General features: G+C 50.5%; 1 protein-coding gene across 4 annotated transcripts in view; it reads right to left on the bottom strand.

Moving 5' to 3' along the window:
• dgkaa (diacylglycerol kinase, alpha a) overlaps positions 1-21,165 on the bottom strand; it is a 185,120-nt gene that overhangs the window by 10,401 nt on the left and 153,554 nt on the right. For 2 of the 4 annotated variants that reach the window (XM_028798604.2, XM_051925045.1), the window contains exons 4-23: positions 14,994-15,123; positions 14,510-14,590; positions 14,073-14,122; positions 13,908-13,982; positions 13,633-13,752; positions 12,650-12,767; positions 12,470-12,558; positions 12,258-12,377; positions 9,015-9,113; positions 8,833-8,907; positions 8,672-8,745; positions 8,469-8,543; positions 7,989-8,074; positions 7,812-7,901; positions 7,558-7,718; positions 7,408-7,472; positions 5,235-5,325; positions 4,935-5,118; positions 1,646-1,766; positions 1,490-1,550 (exon numbers count right to left, since the gene is read on the bottom strand). In XM_028798604.2, the coding sequence (XP_028654437.2) occupies positions 1,490-1,550; positions 1,646-1,766; positions 4,935-5,118; positions 5,235-5,325; positions 7,408-7,472; positions 7,558-7,718; positions 7,812-7,901; positions 7,989-8,074; positions 8,469-8,543; positions 8,672-8,745; positions 8,833-8,907; positions 9,015-9,113; positions 12,258-12,377; positions 12,470-12,558; positions 12,650-12,767; positions 13,633-13,752; positions 13,908-13,982; positions 14,073-14,122; positions 14,510-14,590; positions 14,994-15,123 (1,965 nt within the window). Of the gene's footprint in view, positions 1-1,489; positions 1,551-1,645; positions 1,767-4,934; positions 5,119-5,234; positions 5,326-7,407; positions 7,473-7,557; positions 7,719-7,811; positions 7,902-7,988; positions 8,075-8,468; positions 8,544-8,671; positions 8,746-8,832; positions 8,908-9,014; positions 9,114-12,257; positions 12,378-12,469; positions 12,559-12,649; positions 12,768-13,632; positions 13,753-13,907; positions 13,983-14,072; positions 14,123-14,509; positions 14,592-14,993; positions 15,124-21,165 lie in introns of all 4 variants that reach the window. The other 2 variants (XM_051925046.1, XM_051925047.1) reach the window with 1 other exon arrangement.

Raw genomic sequence — 21,165 nt, 5'->3', positions numbered from 1 at the left:
AACTGGAGGGCGGAACTGTGCGTCATGTGACCACAACTGACGAATGGAAACAAAGGTCCTGAATTTTGCGCTGCAGCGCTTTACAGTTCACTGACCACTAGATGGTGCTAAGAGTCCAACGGAGTCCTGTTCTTTTATCGTCTTTTCATGATGAGGACCAGCAGTCAGCATTGCGTCTTTATTGTTTATAGCGCCTTTCACAACGTACTCCGCAACAAAGCAGTCGGTGTTTATGGTGTGGTGTCTGTCACAAAGAGCGTTAAAATGTACATATAGTGTCTTTCTTAGTAAGACTCTTGTTGGTCTGCACAGGGCACTTTTATGGCCAAAACGGTGACAAGTGGCTGTCCAAAGCAGGATATCTGCATTTTATATAATGCCTTTCATAGAGGAGGCAGCACAGGTGGTCTACTGGCCATGTCACTGTCAGGGCGGAGTTCAGGTGTCCTCTGTGTGTGTTTTTCATGCCACCACACAGCGTTAGTGAAACTGGCATGGCCTGGCACCTGTCCACTGCTGATCTCAGCCCTGTGCCCAAAGCTGCTGGGGCGGCTGGCAGCTCCCCACTCGTCTGATTTGGGTTACGCAGGTTCGACAATCGCCGGCTGGACTTTTCATAACAAACTGGATGAGACATAGCCCCCCTTTGAGAGTACGCATACAGCAGTGCCACAAGTACTGGAACAGACTGCCTTTCTTTAATAATAATAATAATTCTTTGCATTTATATAGCGCTTATCTCACTACTCAAAGCACTCAGCAATTGCAGGTTAAGGGCCCAACAGAGCAGAGTCCCTATTGGCATTTTACGGGATTCGAACTGGCAACCTTCCGATTGCCAGTGCATTTCTTTGTGCCCCCATACCACGGCACTTTACGCTGCATTGCACAGCTGCTTCCATGCATTTACAATGGGGGCCAGACAGGTGAACTGGTTTGCTCAGAGTCACACAGCGGGTCACAGGTGTGATCTGAGGTGGACCCTGTAGCCTTGTGGTCCTTAGACGCTATGATTCACTGCCCGCCTGCCAGCCAAGACAGCATTTTCTGAAATCCAGTTCATGACTGGTGTCTATCCAGGCAGCATTGAGTGCCAGGCCTGGAACCCACCCTGGACAGGCCCGGCAGACCCTCCTGCACACCCCTGACCTACAAAGGGGTCTTTGTAGAATTCCCAGATAATCCAAACACACAGACACAGGGACAGTGTGCAGCTCCATGGCAACGGTGACCAGGTGCAGGATTCAAAGAGGTGACCTGAATTTATATAGCGCCTTTCATAGCATAACACGTTGTTTCCTATAAAACATTTCACAAACAGCCCCCCGTGCCTTGTCACAAAGCCATCTGCCCACATTTCAGGTGGCCTTTGACATACAATATGACGGATAGCTTTATGCACACACACACACACACACACATGATCGTGTGTCACTACATATGAACAATAGCCTGGCGAGGGAGGAGTACAGGGTGGCTGAACACGTACCGTACATGGCGGCTGCATCCACGGCTCCCCGTCAATCTGCATGGGCAGGGGCTTCTTGGTCCTGCATTGACAGAAAGTTCCGGTGAGTTAGGAGGCCTGGGGCCCAAAATGGGAAGAAAAAAACCCAAAAAAAGCAAAAACCGCCGCCAGTCAGACCTGATGATGATCTCGGAGCTCTTGGCCAGCCGCCTGCCTTTGCTCTTCAGGCCCGTGTAGATCTGGCCCATCTCTATGGCCCCTTCCAGCCCGACCACCTCCAGCCGCTTGTCACTCATATCTGAAAGATAAGCAGGTCAATGAAAATGAGACCTCCTGACTCTGAGGGGTCACAACCACAGATGGTGGGGTCTCCTCCTCCTTCTACACCGAGGGTCCACTTTGCTTAGGCCACCTGCCATTTGCCGGTTCAGTCAAACTATCTTATGCACGCACAATGGCCAGAGCTATATGGGAGGAAATCCATCCATCCATTATCCAACCCGCTATATCCTAACTACAGGGTCACGGGGGTCTGCTGGAGCCAATCCCAGCCAACACAGGGCACAAGGCAGGAAACAAACCACAGGCAGGGCGCCAGCCCACCGCAGGACACACACACACCAAGCACACACCAGGGACAATTTTGGATTGCCAATGCACCTCACCTGCATGTCTTTGGACTGTGGGAGGAAACTCACACAGACACGGGGAGAACATGCAGACTCTACACATGGAGGACCTGGGAAGTGAACCCAGGATTTCTCTTTATTTTGGATCTAATTTAATGATTAGTTAAAATTGCTTTTATATTATATTATCCATCCATTATCCAACCCGCTATATCCTAACTACAGGGTCACAGGGGTGTGCTGGAACCAATCCCAGCCAGCACAGGGCACAAGGCAGGAAACAAACCCTGGGCAGGGCGCCAGCCCACCGCAGGGCACACACACCCACACACACACACACCAAGCACATACTAGGGACAATGTAGGATCGCCAATGCACCTAACCTGCATGTCTTTGGACTGTGGGAGGAAACCCACGCAGACACGGGGAGAACAAGCAAACTCCACGCAGGGAGGACCTGGGAAAGCAAACCACAGGCCTCCTAACTGCATGGCAGCCACCGTGCCGCCCATCAAAAGAAATGCAATCTCTCTTTCACAATGACATTTTCAAAGTCTGCACACAAAAATGCTGCCAACGTTAAAATGACAACGAAATGCCCCCATTTGCAATTTCATTTTCAGCCTGAACCGCAATGAAGCTGCAGAACTGAAAAGCAAAACGCAACTAAGCACTGGCGCCACCTGCTGGTCACTGAGTTTTCATTTTTCACTTTGCATTTTCGTTTTCAAGTTCTGTGACGATGCAGGTCCGCTCCACGCTCCCAACGTCCTTACAGGAGCCTTGAACCCGACACCGTCGGTAATGTCACCGAGATGAGCTGACAAATCTCAAATGAAGCTCATCTCGGTGACATTACCAACAGTGTCGGGTCTCGGAGACATTACCAACAGTGTCGGGTTGAAGGCTCCCGTAAGGACGTTGGGAGCGTGGAGCGGACCTGCATCATCACATTTTGGTGGCAGCGGTGGGATGAGCTGGCAGTGGGGACTGAAGAACAGGAGACAATGAGCCAGCGGGATTGATGCCTGATTGGAATTTAAAGAACCCACGGACCCAAGCCAGAGGTGGACGTTTTTAAAGGACTGAGCTTTTTTATGGACCTTTATTTATTCCTGGCTTTACTGTCTTTGAAAAAGGTTCTTATTCTTTTAATGTCCTGGTTTTACGAAGGGGGCTTGGGTTGGTTGTATTATGGGATTGTTTTTAGTGCTTTTATTTATCGGTTTTAGTGCAGTGGTAGGGTGGCCGAGCCGTGGACCTGGGTTGCCAGTTGCACTGGGTTAGTGATGGCATGCAACTGGGGCTTTAAGAGGGGAGGTATGTGGTATAGAGGGTCCACGGCTTATCCGTATAGCCGTGTCGTTCTCCATGGGCGCAATTGCACGACCTCGGGAAGCTAATGAAGTAGTCGGAGCGAGTCGCACCTGCACGTGTGGGTGCGATCGTTCTCAATTGCTTCATTGGCTTCCACGGAGGCACGGGGGTGTGTGTATATATACGGGTCGGCAGCAGGAAAGGGGATACAGATGGATCGTGAAATCAGAGATAGATGGATCGAGGAAGGAAAAAGGAGGTTAAAGGACATGAAAGAGCCATCTTAGCGGCTACAATCTGGCCACCTGTAAGGTGGAGACAGCACGAGCTGGGACCCCCGCGAAGGAACATTTCTTGTTAACACTCTAGGGGCTCGTTCGCCCCACTGAATGTTCTATTGGAGTGGGGTGAGCAAGGCAGGTGTCCTCCCGAGGGATCTGAGGAGCGACTACATGAGCGCAAAGGATGAAAGGAGGAGAGCCGACCTCAGGCGGTCTGGTAGTGACGTCCATAAGGAAGTCAAAGACGGAGGACAGTGGAAAGGAGCTCGTGACTGTGGGGGTCTCCGCCGGTTGCGGGAGTTATGGGTGAGCCGGGAAGAAAGAGAGAAGGAGGTGAGCAAGAACATCGTGAAGAGTGAGACTGCATTTCTAACCTCGGAAATTAAAGGATTTATTTATTGTTTTAATCCCCACTGAACACTTGTTTTTATGGATTATTTCTTGACACCAGATGCACTGCACTTTTCGGTATAAAAACTTTTTGTTTTAATAAAAGCACATTGGCACTTTTTGGAAATATCCCCTGGCTTCACTTGAGAATTGTCCTCATATGTCAACTCATCTTGGTGACATTACCGACGGTGTCGGGTTCAAGGCTCCCGTAAGGATGTTGGGAGCGTGGAGCGGACCCGCATCATCACAAGTTCTCAACATGGGTCAGTGACCGGGGCTTTGCACCTCGATGTCCCACAGGTTTCCAAAAAAGAGTTTAGCAGCAGTCAGGACAGTTTTAAGCGACCTATCAGCTGCATCTCTTTAGACTCCACCCACTTTCCACGCTCCCACCCCCGTGTCAGCGGGGCACTTTTGTGCTACAGTTAGGTCCATAAATATTTGGACAGAGACAACTTTTTTCTAATTTTGTTTCTGTACATTACCGCAATGAATTTTAAATGAAACAACTCCGATGCAGTTGAAGTGCAGACTTTCAGCTTTAATTCAGTGGGGTGAACAAAACGATTGCATAAAAATGGGAGGCAACTAAAGCATTTTTTGAACAAACATCAGTGAGGCGACGGTGAATGAGGGACACCTCGACTCACATGCTGGTGACCCTTTCAGGTCCTCCCCGAGTCCGTGAACTGATGAATTGGAGGGGCTAACGTGACATGAGGGCGGTGGACCTCGATGAAGTGGACACTTGGCATTTTTTACTTTGTATTTTTTTTTGTATGTTTAGCTACCCTCTTGCCACAGGAGGGCACCAGTGAGCATCAAGTGAAGACGGGTGGGCTCACCTTGACCACTTTTTCGGAGAACGTCAGCGTCAATGATGACTTCAGGCAGCTCCTGCTGTGAGCCTCTGTGCTCCAACTTTTTCGATTCGCCCCATAGGTTGGAGCCGCCGTGCATGCTGGGAATGTTGAGCACGGCGATGCCCTCGAGGGAGAGGCTGGTCAGATCGAGGGTTTTCCCATGGCACTAAGTGGGCACAGAGAGAGAAGTTTTAATGAGTTTCCTCCGACTTCAGAGACACTCACCCACCCAAGCACGCTGGCCGCTGGTGCAAGGCGCTATATGAGCCGTGCGCTGCTCACCTCAATGGTAATGCACTCCTTCAGCTTCTTGCAGGAGGCAGAGATGGTCTCTGATGTGGCAAACTCAAAATACCACAGCTTGTTCTTCACCCTGTGGCGAGGGGTCAGAGGTGTGAGACATTGGTCACATGGTCAGTCCCCCCCAAAACCCTGCAGTGTTGGGCTGCCCCCCTCTACCTTGGAGGTGTAGCCATATGCTGGAGAATGGCTGTTGCTTTGACTCCTGATGGCAGGAGACCTCCATTAGACACAAGGGGGCACCATACACTCTCACCTGCATTACATATTAAGGACCCCGTACAAAATAGTGGCCCCCCCATTAGACACACAGAACCCCATATATAACAGAAGACGTGTTGCTTTGACCCCAACTCGCAGTAGATATGTCTCAACCATTCATCTTCCAAACCTGCTATATCCTGAGTGGGAGCCTGTCCCAGGAATTATTGGGCACAAGGCAGGAACAACACCTGGACGGGGTGCCAGACCACCCTAAACACACACACATACACAGTGGAGCAATCTGAGGAAACCCATACGGACTTGGGGAGAACATACAAACTCCACAGGACGTGAACTATGGGAGCCTTGTTTTGAGGCAGCAGAGCTCCCAATGTGCCAGCGTGCCACCTTCACATTAGATATGGAAGACCACAAATACGTGTTAACAAGGGTTCACTTTGACTCCTGCCGGTTGAAGACCCCCGCAATTGGACACAGAGGACCACCATATACAATGGCAACCAGCTTGGAGTTATTAGGGTGTCCTCTGCTTGTTTCGGGAGGCTCCGGGGATGCCAGCTGGATGCCCATGCCAACGTACAGGACATAGGGAGAATGGAATTAAGTGTCTATTTGAGTTTGCCTTAGTTATGGAGGATCCCTTGTACTAATTAATAAGGGTCCATTTTGACTTCTGCTTAATAAAGACCACCATTAGATACAGAGGACCCCATATACTTCAAAACTACTATCCACATATCATTCTCAACTTAGATAGGGACAACCCCAATATACTAGTTAAAAAGACCCCACGTTCTGAAGACCCCTATACACCACCCCTCCACATTAGCTACAGATGAACCCTGAAGAGCAGTGAACGAGGGTCTACTTTGAACCCACTCACCGAAGATGCAGCCCTCAAAAATCAGCTATAACAGACCCCCACTTCCTTGTGAATTAAAGGTCCACTTGGATTTCTACTTTGTCATCTTCACTAAGATTGCCCCCCCATATCTGACGTAGAAGATCTCCCTCACTAGACACAGAGGACCCCATATAAATAAGAGAATTAGTGCAGCTTTGACTCTTTGCTGCATTAAATATGGAGGACCCCTATATACTAATTATTTGGGATCCATCTTGACACCTGCTGGAAACCTATTAGACATAAAGGACCCCCATCTACAAGAACACGAGTGTCCCTTTGACGCCCCCCCTCTACCCCAATTTGCCTGAGATATGAAGGACTCTAAACAATAGTTAATAAGGGTGCAATTCAACCCCTGCTTGATGAAGACCCCATTAGACACAGAGGACCCCATGAATAAGAGAATACGTGTTTCAGGACCCTGAATACTAGTTAAAAAGGGCCCAGCACAAAATCAGTTATGGCAGACCCCCATATCTTCGCCAATGAGTGTCCACTTCAACCCCCACTTGGTGAAGATACAGAAGACCTCCAGCAGTTAGCCGCAGAGAGCCCTCACATACAAGGTTACGAGTGACCCCCCTGACCCTCTCATTTGCCCTGGATATGGAGGGTCTCATTTATTAGTTAATCAGACCCATGCTTGATAAAGACCACCATTAGCCACAGAGGACCCTTATATCCATATACTAGTTAAAAAGGGACCACTTTGACCAAACCAAATTAGTTCTGGAGGACCCCCTGTCCTTGTGAGTGAGTGAGTGAGTGAGTTGTCCACTTTGAGCTCCACTTGGTGAAGATGACAAAGACCCTCCATGTCTGATGCAGAGGACCTCCCTCTCATTAGATATGGTAAACCCCCCAAATATCTACTTTGACCTCCCCCATTAAGCAATAAGCATCCTCTCATATGAGACCCCGATATATTAGTCCCCTGTGCCCTCCGTTTATGAGACATCTAAAGGTCTATCATTTGCCCCCCACCATAACATGTCAAATCCTTCATTTCCCTTCCCACCTCACCTGCTGTTGAACTTTTCGGGAAACTTCTCACGCATCTGGTGAAAACGGTGGGCAATGGAGGCATCCTGGGAACGAGGAGAGCTGCAGTTAGGTTGGACGTTGTGTGGACCACCGTCCACAGACCACACCACCTCCCCCGCCCCCGCTCACCACACCGATGGAGAAGTAGTTATTGATGATCTCGTATGGGACAGGGTCTCCCTCCTCCTCGGGATTGTCGGGCAGGACTTGCACACTCCAGCGGTCCATCAGCACCGTGCAGCCTTTCTCGATGTCTGTGAGGATGCGGTCCAGGCCCTCGCCATCATAGCCTGTGGATGGACATGAGCAGCGTGTCACCAGTGGTCACCTGCAGACCCCACGTAGAGATGGTGTCCACGGGTACTGCGATTTAAGGGTCTCACCTCCACCCCACCGCAAGCAGCGGGCCAAGTCGTTCCCCGTTCCGAGTGGCAGCACCGCAACCGGAGGTCTCACTGGCAGGTTGGCTTTGTCTGTAAGGTGACAGCAGGAGACAGTGTGAAGTGGGCTGTGGGGCCCTAGGGTGTCGTCCATCTTGACTGGCCCTCATTAACACTCACCAATGGCATCTAGGATCCAGCCGACGGTCCCGTCCCCCCCACACACCAGAACTCGAAACTCCTGCAGCTCTCGGAAGAAACTCAACCTGAAACAAAGCAGGGACAGCAAGCGGTCATCCTTGGGACGCACTGACCATCAAGCCTTGAAGGTGGCAGCGTGTCATGAATAAGATACAGAGATGCCATTTGGTCACTCTTGAGTGGTAAACCCCCCAAATATCTACTTTGACCCCCATTACACAATGAGCATAACCGGCCATTACAAACATGGGATATTCTTTATAAAGCCACAGTGATGCATAAAGGTCACTCCAGAGTGGACTGTCCATTCGCCCCATGAGGATGCTGACCTCACTTTATAAAGCGGACACTGAGTGGTCATTCCACAGTGGACTGTACCTTGCCTTTCAGTAGGATTTCAGTAAGTACGCCCACCCTCCGTCCCCCAACTGGTCAGCCAAGATGAAGTGGTGCTCTTACCCGGGTCCTGGGCCTCCCTCCGAGAGGTTGTACACTTGTCTGGGGTTCAGGAGGTACTGGAACTTCCGAAGCACCCTGGGGATGCAAGGAGAAAAGTCACAGGTCACTCCATGAAGAGCCAGAGATGAAGGATGCAGGACCAGGTAAGTGTGCCCAGCTGGGGTCATTTTGTCCACTGAAGGGCATCACGCCTGGCTTCTCACCTCTTCCCTTGTTTGCCGCCACTCTTGGGATTCACAAACACTAGCAGGGGGTGTGTGTTGGCCACTGGTGTGATCTGTCAAGAAATATAAATGAGAAGAAAATCAAGTCCAGCAGACCAGTGCTGCCTCCTTCAGATAGAAATGGTCACACTCCTCCATACCCGCAGGATCTGCCCGTCCGCCGTGGTGAAAACCTGCAATGTCTCATCTGGCTGCGAGCTGCTGTTCCTCCTCTCCTGATGGGCATATAAACGGTGCAGGTTGAAAGAAAAGCTGCAACCTCCTGCAGCAACCCCCCCCCCCCCCCCCCACCAACCAACCATTGAGTGGGCTAATTGCTTACTAGGATGATTGGGTAGATGGCACAGGGTGGCAAAATATGATCCCTGAAGACTCCTAACTTGCACTCCACAGGCACCTGAGAAACACAGTCATCGTGGAGCTGAAAAAGAAGAAGAACATCATGTTGGGTGTGGATGTGTGGCCAGCAGAGGGAGACAAAAGCACTCTTGGGATGGCCAATCGCATCAGTAATGTGCATGTGAAAGAGAGACAGTGGGCGGGCCCTGTGCTAATGATTGACAGTTGTCAGATCTGAATGTGCATACGACTGAGTGACAGTGGGCGGGCTCTGTGTGAATGATTGACAGTGGATGGACCTTTACATGCATGTGAATGAGGAACAGAGGCAGGCCCTGTGTTAATGATTGACAGTTGTCAGATCCGAATGTGCATACGACTGAGCGACAGTGGGCGGGCTTTGTGTGAATGATTGACACTGGACAGATCTGGGTGTGTTTGAGTGAGTGGGCGGGCCCTGTGTTAATGATTAACACTGGACAGAACAGGGTGTGCATGTAAATGAGCAACAGAGGCAGGCCCTGTGTTAATGATTGACAGATGTCAGATCCGAATGTGCATACGAGTCAGGGACAGTGGGCGGGCTCTGTGAGAATGATTAACACTGGACAGATCTGGGTGTGTGTTTGAGTGACAGTGGGCGGGCCCTGTGCTAATGATTGACAGCTGTCAGATCTGAATGTGCATATGACTGAGGGACAGTGGGCGGGCTCTGTGTGAATGATTGACACTGGACAGAACAGGGTGTGCATGTAAATGAGCAACAGAGGCGGGCCCTGTGTTAATGATTGACAGATGTCAGATCCGAATGTGCATACGAGTCAGGGACTGTGGGCGGGCTCTGTGAGAATGATTAACACTGGACAGATCTGGGTGTGTGTTTGAGTGACAGTGGGCGGGCCCTGTGTTAATGATTGACAGCTGTCATATCTGAATGTGCATATCACTGAGGGACAGTGGGCGGATACTGTGTGAATGATTGACAGTGAGCAGAACTGGGTGTGCATGTGAATGAGCAACACAGGCGGGCCCTGTGTTAATGATTGACAGCTGTCAGATCTGAATGTGCATTCGAGTAAGTGACAGTGGGCGGGCTCTGTGTGAATGATTGACACTGGACAGAACAGGGTGTGCATGTAAATGAGCAACAGAGGCGGGCCCTGTTTTAATGATTGACAGATGTCAGATCTGAATGTGCATACGAGTCAGTGACAGTGGGCGGGCTCTGTGTGAATGATTAACACTGGACAGATTTGTGTGTGTTTGAGTGAGTGGGCGGGCCCTGTGTTAATGATTGACAGTGGATGGACCTTTACATGCATGTGAATGAGGAACAGAGGCAGGCCCTGTGTTAATGATTGACAGTTGTCAGATCCGAATGTGCATACGACTGAGCGACAGTGGGCGGGCTTTGTGTGAATGATTGACACTGGACAGATCTGGGTGTGTTTGAGTGAGTGGGCGGGCCCTGTGTTAATGATTAACACTGGACAGAACAGGGTGTGCATGTAAATGAGCAACAGAGGCAGGCCCTGTGTTAATGATTGACAGATGTCAGATCCGAATGTGCATACGAGTCAGGGACAGTGGGCGGGCTCTGTGAGAATGATTAACACTGGACAGATCTGGGTGTGTGTTTGAGTGACAGTGGGCGGGCCCTGTGCTAATGATTGACAGCTGTCAGATCTGAATGTGCATATGACTGAGGGACAGTGGGCGGGCTCTGTGTGAATGATTGACACTGGACAGAACAGGGTGTACATGTAAATGAGCAACAGAGGCGGGCCCTGTGTTAATGATTGACAGATGTCAGATCCGAATGTGCATACGAGTCAGGGACTGTGGGCGGGCTCTGTGAGAATGATTAACACTGGACAGATCTGGGTGTGTGTTTGAGTGACAGTGGGCGGGCCCTGTGTTAATGATTGACAGCTGTCATATCTGAATGTGCATATCACTGAGGGACAGTCGGCGGATACTGTGTGAATGATTGACAGTGAGCAGAACTGGGTGTGCATGTGAATGAACAACACAGGCGGGCCCTGTGTTAATGATTGACAGCTGCCAGATCTGAATGTGCATTCGAGTAAGTGACAGTGGGCGGGCTCTGTGTGAATGATTGACACTGGACAGAACAGGGTGTGCATGTAAATGAGCAACAGAGGCGGGCCCTGTTTTAATGATTGACAGATGTCAGATCTGAATGTGCATACGAGTCAGTGACAGTGGGCGGGCTCTGTGTGAATGATTAACACTGGACAGATTTGTGTGTGTTTGAGTGAGTGGGCGGGCCCTGTGTTAATGATTGACAGCTGTCATATCTGAATGTGCATATCACTGAGGGACAGTGGGCGGATACTGTGTGAATGATTGACAGTGAGCAGAACTGGGTGTGCATGTGAATGAGCAACACAGGCGGGCCCTGTGTTAATGATTGACAGCTGTCAGATCTGAATGTGCATACGAGTCAGTGACAGTGGGCGGGCTCTGTGTGTATGATTGACAGTGGATGGACCTTTGAGTGCATGTAACTGGTGACAGTGGACTGGACTGTATGAGCATGAGAGATTTACAGTGGGTGGGCATTGTGGATGTGTATATCAGACTAACTGTGATTGTGTATCAGAATGACAGTAGACAGGACGTATGAAAAAGTGGGCTGGGTGGGGGCTCTGCCTGTGTCAGATTGGCAGTGGGCAGGGTCTGTATGAGTGACAGTGGGTGGGCCCTGTGAAAATATGGTTGACAGTAGGCCAGCTGTACACGTGAGTGTTTGTGCCACTGTGTTTGTCTGGGTGTGCCAAAGTGATAGTGGGCGGGATTTGTCAGTGTCACATGGACAGTAGGCAGGCTGTGTGTGTGTGAGTGTGTGTGAGTGTGTGTGCGAGAGACAGTGTAAACATGTGGCTGGCAGCAGGTGGGCTCTGTGCATGGATGACAAGTGTGTGTCAGAGTGACGTGGGCAGCTTGTGATTTTGTCCAGTAGTGTGATGGTGGGTTTGGTGTTGTGTGTAATACTTTTGTGATAATTTACGGCTGTGTGTGTGCACTTTCAGATTGGTTTTGAGTTTGCCTCGTGTGTGTTTTCCCCATGTGTGTTCCCTGGCATGTGCCCACGTGTCTTTGTGCTCACTGCGGCTGCATTGGGGTGTTAACCCCAGGCTGTGCTGCTCTCTGTCTCTTTTTGGCCGCACTGCTGGTTTGGTGTAGTGGACGGTAAAATTACCTTGATGTGGCACCAGACACAGCGCTTGCCCGTCAGCCCCTGGTAGCTCTTGATCTTCTTTTGGCAGTGCCCGCACTTACTGGCCTCACAGTACCCATCCAGCCAGACGTGGTTCTGAATCTAAGAATGGTGACACAGCGATGGTAAGTGCCACTCACTTCACCCATGCTGAGTTTCTGCTGCCCCCCTTCCCACTAGTGGAGGCCACTTACATTGGTGTCCTTCTTGGATTTGGCATAGGTGGCAATGCACTGTGCCACAGCTTTGGAGGCACAGCGCTCATGGATGGTGAACTTGCAGCCTGCAAACACATCAGAGTGTCAGGATACCTCCACCCTGCTCCATTGACACCACCCCCCAATCCCCCCCCACCCCCCCAGCCCCACACTCACAGATACAGCAGAGACCCTGCTTCCTCAGGCCCACCAGCAGACTCTGGCACACGTTGCAGTACGCCGGTCGGTTAAAGTGCTTCATACGCCATAAATGCTGCCCGTCGTCTTTGACGGCCTGGGGAGAGAGGGGCGGGGCATAAAACCTGCTCTGATGCTGTGATTGGCTGCATGTCACCCTGTCCTCCCTGCTCTTCCCTCGATTGCTGTCGCCCCCTGTCTGTCTCACTTGCTGTCCTCACACAACCTCCCAGCTCTTCTCTCAAATCTCCTCACTCCCACTCTGCTCTTCTCCATAATCTTCCCACTACCACTGCTCTTCTCCCTTGTGCTCCCACTCCTACTGTGCTCTTCTCTGTAATCATCCCCCTCCCTGCTTTTCTCTCCTCATTCCCACTCTGGTGTTCTGTGCAAAACTCTCAACTCCCTCCCTGCTGTTCTCCCTAGCACTCAAACTCCCACTCTGCTCTTTCCTTGAATACTCCCTCCCACTCACACTGTCTCATCTCTGTAACCCCCTCACTCCCACTCTGCTCTTCTCTCTAGTATTCCCACTCCCTCTGTGCTCTTCTCTCTCGTACTCTCACCCCCACTGTGCTTTTCTCTTGCATACTCCCACCTCCTGCTCTTCTCTGTAGTTCCCACCCTCCCTCACTGCTGTTCTCAGTAATAGCCACACTCCCCCTCGGCTCTTCTGTTTATCCCCGTCACTCCCTCCCTGCTCTTCTCTCTAATCCTCTCACTCCCACTCCTCATCTTGTTATCACTCCCATAAAGTTTCAAGAAAACACAAAGTCATTCACAACAACGGCACTGAATCATAAGATGATGAAAAGCGACAAGTAAAAATGAATGGCCAGCCATGTCAAGGACATTAAAGACTTCTCACTTGCCTATGTCTGGTGGACCCCGATTTCTTTTTCTCCAGTTTGCTTAACGACATCGTGCATGGCGCTATATAAAATGACCCGTCGGGCACTCACCCCCTCTAAGCCAAGCAGCACCAGCAGAGGGATGCTGGTCATTCCTCCACGAATCCACTCGTCCAGGGACACCGTGCCGTTGCCATCATAGTCAATCTCCTTCATCATGTCTTTGAGGATCTGCGGGTTAGAGACAGCAGATGTCATCCCACTCGCCCCACCAACAGCCACCCGTTGGAGCGCTGGGTGGGTGTCAGGTCCTTGTGACGGCGGAACAGGCAGCAGGGGCACATGGCCAGTGCTCCAGGACGGTGGCCACACCACCCAAGACGTACCGGTTTGAGCTCCGTGACGTCCCAGCCGAGGTAGTCGGCAACGTGCATCATCTGCGCGATGATCCGCTCCACTTCCTGAGGAGATAGAGGTGGCGGTCAAAGACTGGCACAGGAAACCGACTATAGCGCCTTACATGCCTTTATGAGAAGAAACAGGTGACTCACGGAGCTGTCCAGGAGGCCGTTGCCATCTTTGTCATACAGCTTGAAGGTGACTGCAAGAGACAGAGAGAAGGTGGCAAGTCCTCAAGGTGGCACCGCTCTGCCCACCTTAACCCCATATGCTGGTAGGGTCAGAGCTCTGTGCCAGTCTGAGTGTCCCATAATCTCCTGAATCTTTGTACCCGACCAGGGGTGGCATCAGAAGGTTTTGACAAGAGTTATGGGGGGGGTCTCTTTCATTTTTAAATTAAATATTCGCTACACTGATACTAAACTGAACTAATTTTGAATTGAAATGAGTGAAAAATATCTTTTAATGATGGGGGGCTCTGCAGTGGCTTTGACTTAAGCCCCCCACCCCTCCTTCCACTGCTCCCCAAATGCTGTCCCACTCCTTCACAGGAGATTCCCCCCCAAGACGAATGAAGAGGGTCACTCACACTCCAGCTTGTCCCGGGGCCGGCCACCCTCCAGCAGGGACAGGTAGCAGGACACGTCCTTCAGGCACACCCGTCTGGGACCTGCGGGTCAAACAGAGCGTCCACGTCAGCAGGTGGCAGCGAGTACTCAGAGCACCAATCAGACGCCCACATGGCCACCTCCACTTCTCCTCCGGTGTGGACAGGGCCGTCTTAACGCATGGGCACGCTGGGCAGTTGCCCCCACGAGCATAGGGGTCCCATGCTAATCTATGTATGTTGTGACTTGCTGAGTGGTTGTGCAGGTAGGGGTCCCAGTGCCCTGCTTTGCCCAGGGGCCTATAATGCTGTTAAGACGGCCCACCTTGTGGAGCAGTCACCCTTGACTCTCACATCATCGACTTTGTCACAAACCCCACCCGCCCTCCCATGTCGCCTGCGCTCCACATCACAGATTTCTAAAGTGCCCAGACCCCATCGACTGCCCCCTTGCTCGCCAACTCACCATCAGAAGCGCTGTCCGTCTCTGAGGAGGTCTGAAAAGACATGAAGAGCTGATGGCAGAGGCCACCTGGGACATCCCGGACGTCCAAGTAGGTCTTCATGAAGGCCTTGAAGCCATCTTCATCAATCCACTGTGTGAGAAGAAAAGCAGGAGAGTCAAGTGGGAAGCGGGGAGTGAGACGCGGGTGCAACAAGGCATCTACATCATGCAACCCACAAGCACACGTGTTTAAAAGAAGATGAGGATGGAAAGTACACGGCGAGTGTCAGGATGGGTGCTGGCTATGAGCGGTCCTCACAAAAAGTGTGTGTCCGTGAGCGGTGTCTCATATGTTGAGGGCACACTATAGGGAGGGTACACTAAATCGTGACGTGGACACTGACCTGCAGATGACAAAGATGCCCAGATGTCCCTTACCTCATCACCTCCTCAGCCTGGGTGTGTGTCAGCCAGCAGGCCTCCAGAAGGATCCTGACTTGGATCAGCATATGGAGTTTAGGAAAGTGAGCAGAGGTGGTGTTGGACCCCAAATGAGACGTGCATGGAGAAGACGGTGGCACGAGTGTCCAGTCAGACAGTGGGGAGCTGAGGCCGTGGAAGAGCAGACGGCCTTAGGCTGGGTTTATACTTCACGCGACGTGACGTGAGCTCCAGCGGACGCTACTGCTACACAAGTGTCGTACTGTTCATACTCGCACGCATACTTTACTTAAATCTGGAAGATTCCACCAGGTGGCAGTGTGAGATATCATCACGGCGAGAACAGGTTTTGCCTTCTCCGTGTTGTGAATTGCCTGAGGACACCTTGCCATGATATCTCTGAAAAGGATGGATATTTAATGATTAAATCCATCAATCTGGGGATGCGCCCATTCCAGCAAGCATTGGGTGCGAGGTAAACACATATGCTGGCGTCATTTTAGCGTCAGCAAATCTCCAAACCTTCAAGTCTTTGGAAGGAAACCGCAGCACACGGCGGAAACCCAGCAGGAAAACATGCAAACTCCAGGCAGGGAACACAAAGGACGCGACTCCCTGCGCTACGGTGTCGCCCCCACATGTGTAATTATTAACAGTTGTGACGAACAGCTGGGGGCTGTGCCCAGCCGAGACACCTGAAAGGACTGGAAAAGGGACTACAACCTCCTCCAGACCAGGAGAGGGCAGCCGCCCTGGTTGGTATGGGGACCACGGGAACAGAGCATGGAAGCTCAACCCTACAGGGGCCCGTGGTCACCGCCAGGGGGTCGCCCAGATGCCTATGAACCCCTGGACGTCAGCACTTCCGCCACACCCAGAGGTGCTGGTGGAAGGAAAACCAGGGACACCCGGAGTGCTTCCGGGTGCTCAGCTGGCACTTCTGCCACACCAGGAAGTGCCGGCGGAAGTTCATCATGGGGGCACCTGGCCGCCAACCTCCATTCATCAGCTGGAGTAGGGTGGAAGTGGACATCGCTCGGAGGAGAGGAATGGAGGTGGTGAAGAGAGGCCTTGTGAAAGGCCTGGACTGAGGGTGCTTGGTGATGAACCACTGGGTCGTGTGGTACACTGTAAATAGTGTGGCACGCGGCTGGGGGTGGCACCCAGCTGGGACGCCCATAGAGAACCGAAGGAGGGCTTACGCCTCCTCCAGACCATATAGTGCCTTTTATGTCTATCTATCTACCTATCATATAGTGCCTTTCAGATCTATCTATCTATCTATCATATAGTGCCTTTCATGTCTATCTATCTATCTATTATATAGTGCCTTTCATATCTATCGATCTATCATATAGTGCCTTTCATATCTATCTATCGATCTATCATATAGTGCCTTTCATATCTAACTATCTATCGATCTATCATATAGTGCCTTTCATGTCTATCTACCTATCTATCTATCATATAGTGCCTTTCATATCTATCTATCATCATATAGTGCCTTTCATGTCTATCTATCTATCATATAGTGCCTTTCATATCTATCTATTTATCTATCTATCATATAGTGCCTTTTATGTCTATCTATCTACCTATCATATAGTGCCTTTCATATCTATCTATCTATCATATAGTGCCTTTCACATCTATCTATCTATCTATCATATAGTGCCTTTCATATCTATCTATCTATCATATAGTGCCTTTCACATCTATCTATCTATCTATCATATAGTGCCTTTCCTATCTATCTATCGATCTATCATATAGTGCCTTTCACATCTATCTATCTATCTGTCACATGTTGATAGTAAACAGAGACTCTGACGTCACGTCCCGACTCGATCACAAGTTTTTGTAAATACTGCGGACCTGCTCAGAGGACTCGGCGTCAAATGAAAGCGTGGCGGCCATGAGTGTGAAGTGTAAAGGAGCCCTTAGGGAGAAACAGAAGCAACTTTAGGAAAAAAAAGGGCCATTTTAGTGAACATATCACTAGTTACACTGCATAGAAATGTGTCTGTCAGCAGCCATCCAAGCAGCACTTCAGAAGATGGTGTGGAGGAGACGGCAGCAGAACTCTGTATGTGCACTGAAAGTATGGAATGTCTTTTTCTGGCCTTCTGTTTTTCAGATCAATGACCGTTCTTATGATCGCTGTTTGGATTACTGACATTTTTTATCCATATGTATATAAAGTGCTGAAAAAAATGAAAGGACCACTTTGAAAACCCATCTGATCTCAATGCTGGCTCTCTCTACTGCTATGGACTGATATGGTGATGTGTGAGGAACAAAAGGATGGAAATGAAAATGATGAATCTACAGGGGGACACCCCAAAAATCAAAGGGGGGAAAAAATGATGGGGCAGGACAGCAGGCGAGTCCATTTGGCTGAAATGTCATTGCAGCAACTCCAAATCGTACTCAGTAGTTTGTATGCCACTGACAACGTCCTAATGAGACGACAGATGGTGTCCTGAGGGATCTCCTCCCAGATCTGGACCAGGGCATCACTGAGCTCCTGGACAGGCTGAGGCGTCAGATGCACTGAAACATAATGTCCCACCCAGAGGTGTTCTATTGGATTGGGGTCAGGCGAGTGAGCCGAGGGGGTGCAGTCAATGATATCAATTCCTTTATCCTCTCGCCACATGAGGCCGGGCATTGTCGTGCGCCAGGAGGAACCCAGGAGCCACTGCACCAGTGTAGGGTCTGACAATGGGTCCATGGATTTCATCCCGATACCTAATGGCAGTCACGGTACCCGCCGCTGTCTCACCTATAGAGGTGTGTGTGTCCCTCCATGGATATGCCTCCCCAGATATACCATCACTGACCCACCACCAAACCGGTCCTGCTGAACGATGTTCCAGGCAGCATAACGTTCTCCACGACTTCTTCTGACCCTTTCACGTCTGTCACATGTGCTCATGAACCTGCTCTCATCTGTGAAAAGCACAGAGCACCCGCCATTGGGACCTGCCAATTCTGGTATTCTATGGCAAATGCCAATCGAGCTCCACGGTGCCCACTAGATGATGTTGCGCCCTCAGACCACCCTCATGAAGTCTGTTTCTGATTGTTTGCTCAGAGACATTCACACCAGTGGCCTGCCTGCCTGCCTGCTGGAGGTCATTTTGTAGGCTCTGGCAGTGCCCATCCTGTCCCTCCACACCCAAAGGAGCAGACAGCGGTGGGTCCTGCTGATGGGTTAAGGACCTTCTACGATGGGCCCTGTCCAGCTCTCCTCGAGTAACTGCCCGTCTCCTGGAATCTCCTCCATGCCCTTTGAGACTGCGCTGGGAGACACAGCAGACCTTCTGGCAATGCCACGTATTGAAGTGCCTGCCATCCTGGAGAAGTTGGACCACCTGTGCCACCTCTGTAGGGTCCAGGTATGGCCTCATGCTACCAGTTGTGACACTGACCGCAGCCAAATGCAAAACGAGTGACAAAACAGATGAGGAGGGGACAATGTCAGTGGCCTCCCTCCACCTGTTAAACCATTCATTCCTGTTTTAGGGGGTCGTCTCAGGTTGGCTTCTTAAGTTGGGTCCAGCGTCGTTTTTCATTACCAGGCTTGTCTGTGCCCGGGTGGTGAGAGTTGTGGAGCCCAGCAGTGCATGTGGAACAATAAGGACATCTTAAACTCTATAATTTAGAAATGAAATAAAAAGACCAAACACGCATGGTCACGGTTGTGGTGATGAGAAAAAGGGGAACCAGGAGTGAGAAAACGGGACGGCATTCGTGTCACCGCAGCACACAGTGACACAGACAGCACTGTAACGTCTCTTTTTGTTTTTATTATTTGAAAAACCATCTGAGTTCTTCGAGAGGGAAGCGATTACAGGAAGAGCAGAAATATTCAGGTAAGGAAGTCGGACATTTCTAGGTCAGGCAGTTCAACTCGCTCCGAATGTGCTGACAAGCACACGAGATCACCGGGGGGTCTGCTCACGTGACACCGATGAGCCTCTTTGAAACCCGTCCAGTCAGCTGCCACTCAAACATTCAGTCCCACCCTACTGGCTGCCACTCAGGCGGGCCGCCCTGCCCAGCCACCTTCACGGCTAATGACTCTTCTCGTCACCGTAACTTACCTGTCACCTGTGCTGCAATTATTTATGACAGCGACGCTCTGAGGTCAGGTAGGTCTACGCGGTAATGACGGCGCTGCAAATCGCAAGTCAGGAGTTCACGGGACAATAAGACCCTCATGAACATCTCTGACCCCAACGTACACCAGCCTTACCCACGGCCCCTCTGAGCTCTTCCAGATAACGGAGAAAGTCGGGTGAAATGACCGCTTTTATTGGCTAAATAAATAGATTACAAATGCAAGCTTTCAAGGCAGCTAAGGCCCCTTCATCGGGCAAATTGTAACCTCCATCCATCCATTTTCCAACCCGCTGAATCCGAACACAGGGTCACGGGGGTCCGCTGGAGCCAATCCCAGCCAACACAGGGCACAAGGCAGGGAACCAATCCCGGGCAGGGTGCCAACCCACCACAGGACACACACAAACACACCAAGCACACACCAGGGCCAATTTAGAATCGCCAATCCACCTCACCTGCATGTCTGTGGGAGGAAACCCACGCAGACACGGGGAGAACATGCAAACTCCACGCAGGGAGGACCCGGGAATCGAACCCAGGTCCCCAGGTCTCCCAACTGTGAGGCAGCAGCGCTACCCACTGCGCCACCGTGCCGCCCAAATTGTAACCTTTTTAGCAAAATGAATACACGTTAGGTGAATTAACCCTGAAAGAAGAGAACAATGAACTAATAAAATGTAGAGGTGAGATCACCATCACTAGAGAAAGTCCTGTAAGGTATTTTTGTGAAGTGCATTGTCTGTAAGAGAGGCCTGTGATGTGGTCAGCTGGTCAGTCAGTCTGTTAGTCCACATATCTGGTCATATAAATGTAATGAATTATTATTATTATCCATATTACTAACCGAGAATGGTAAAACGGATATGGACGCAGGGACCTGCCTGCCCGTGGACGCAAAAGACGTACTGCGCAGGCGCCATGAGGACGCTAAAGAAAAAAAGGATTCAGACGCAAGCGCAAAAGCATGGCACACAAAACAGAGGATTCAGACGCACGACCGCCACACAAAGCTCTCCTCCACTAACAGAAATAAGAAATCAGTCCACGCGCCCCTATATGCCGCAAGCAGGATAAAGCGAGGTCAGAAATAAAACACAAAGTAGGAAACAAAGTAAAACTTCATAAAGGGATTAAAGAAACAACGCACACACACCACCCCCCCGAGTAAAACGGGAGAGACTACCCACGTGCGCAGACAACACACAAAGCCCCCCACGCACCAGAGCAAAACGGGACAGACTACGAACCGTCAAAGTAGGAAACAAACTAAAACGTCATAAGAACGACAGACACTACGAACGGTCTGACATGCCGCAAGCAGGATAAAGCGAAGTCAAAAATAAAACACAGAATAGAAAGCAAAGTAAAACTTCATAAAGGGATTAAAGAACGGGGACAAACACATGGAGAGCGGGTTACAGATGATGAAACCTGGAATGCAACAGCTACAAAAAAACCTAGCCACTAAACACATGCACACCTAGGGTTGCCACCCGTCCTTTAAAATACGGAATCGTCCCGTATTTGAGAATGAAATTGCGCGTCCCGTTTTGAATCAATACGGGACGGGATTTATCCCGTATTTTTTTTATCATTTTTTTTTAAAGCAGCGTCTCATGCAAAT

The sequence above is a fragment of the Erpetoichthys calabaricus genome, chromosome 3 (assembly GCF_900747795.2).
Source record: "Erpetoichthys calabaricus chromosome 3, fErpCal1.3, whole genome shotgun sequence".
Lineage (NCBI taxonomy): Eukaryota > Metazoa > Chordata > Cladistia > Polypteriformes > Polypteridae > Erpetoichthys > Erpetoichthys calabaricus.
The sequence above is the reverse complement of the archived record's forward strand: the minus strand, read 5'-3'. Positions and strand labels throughout refer to the sequence as shown.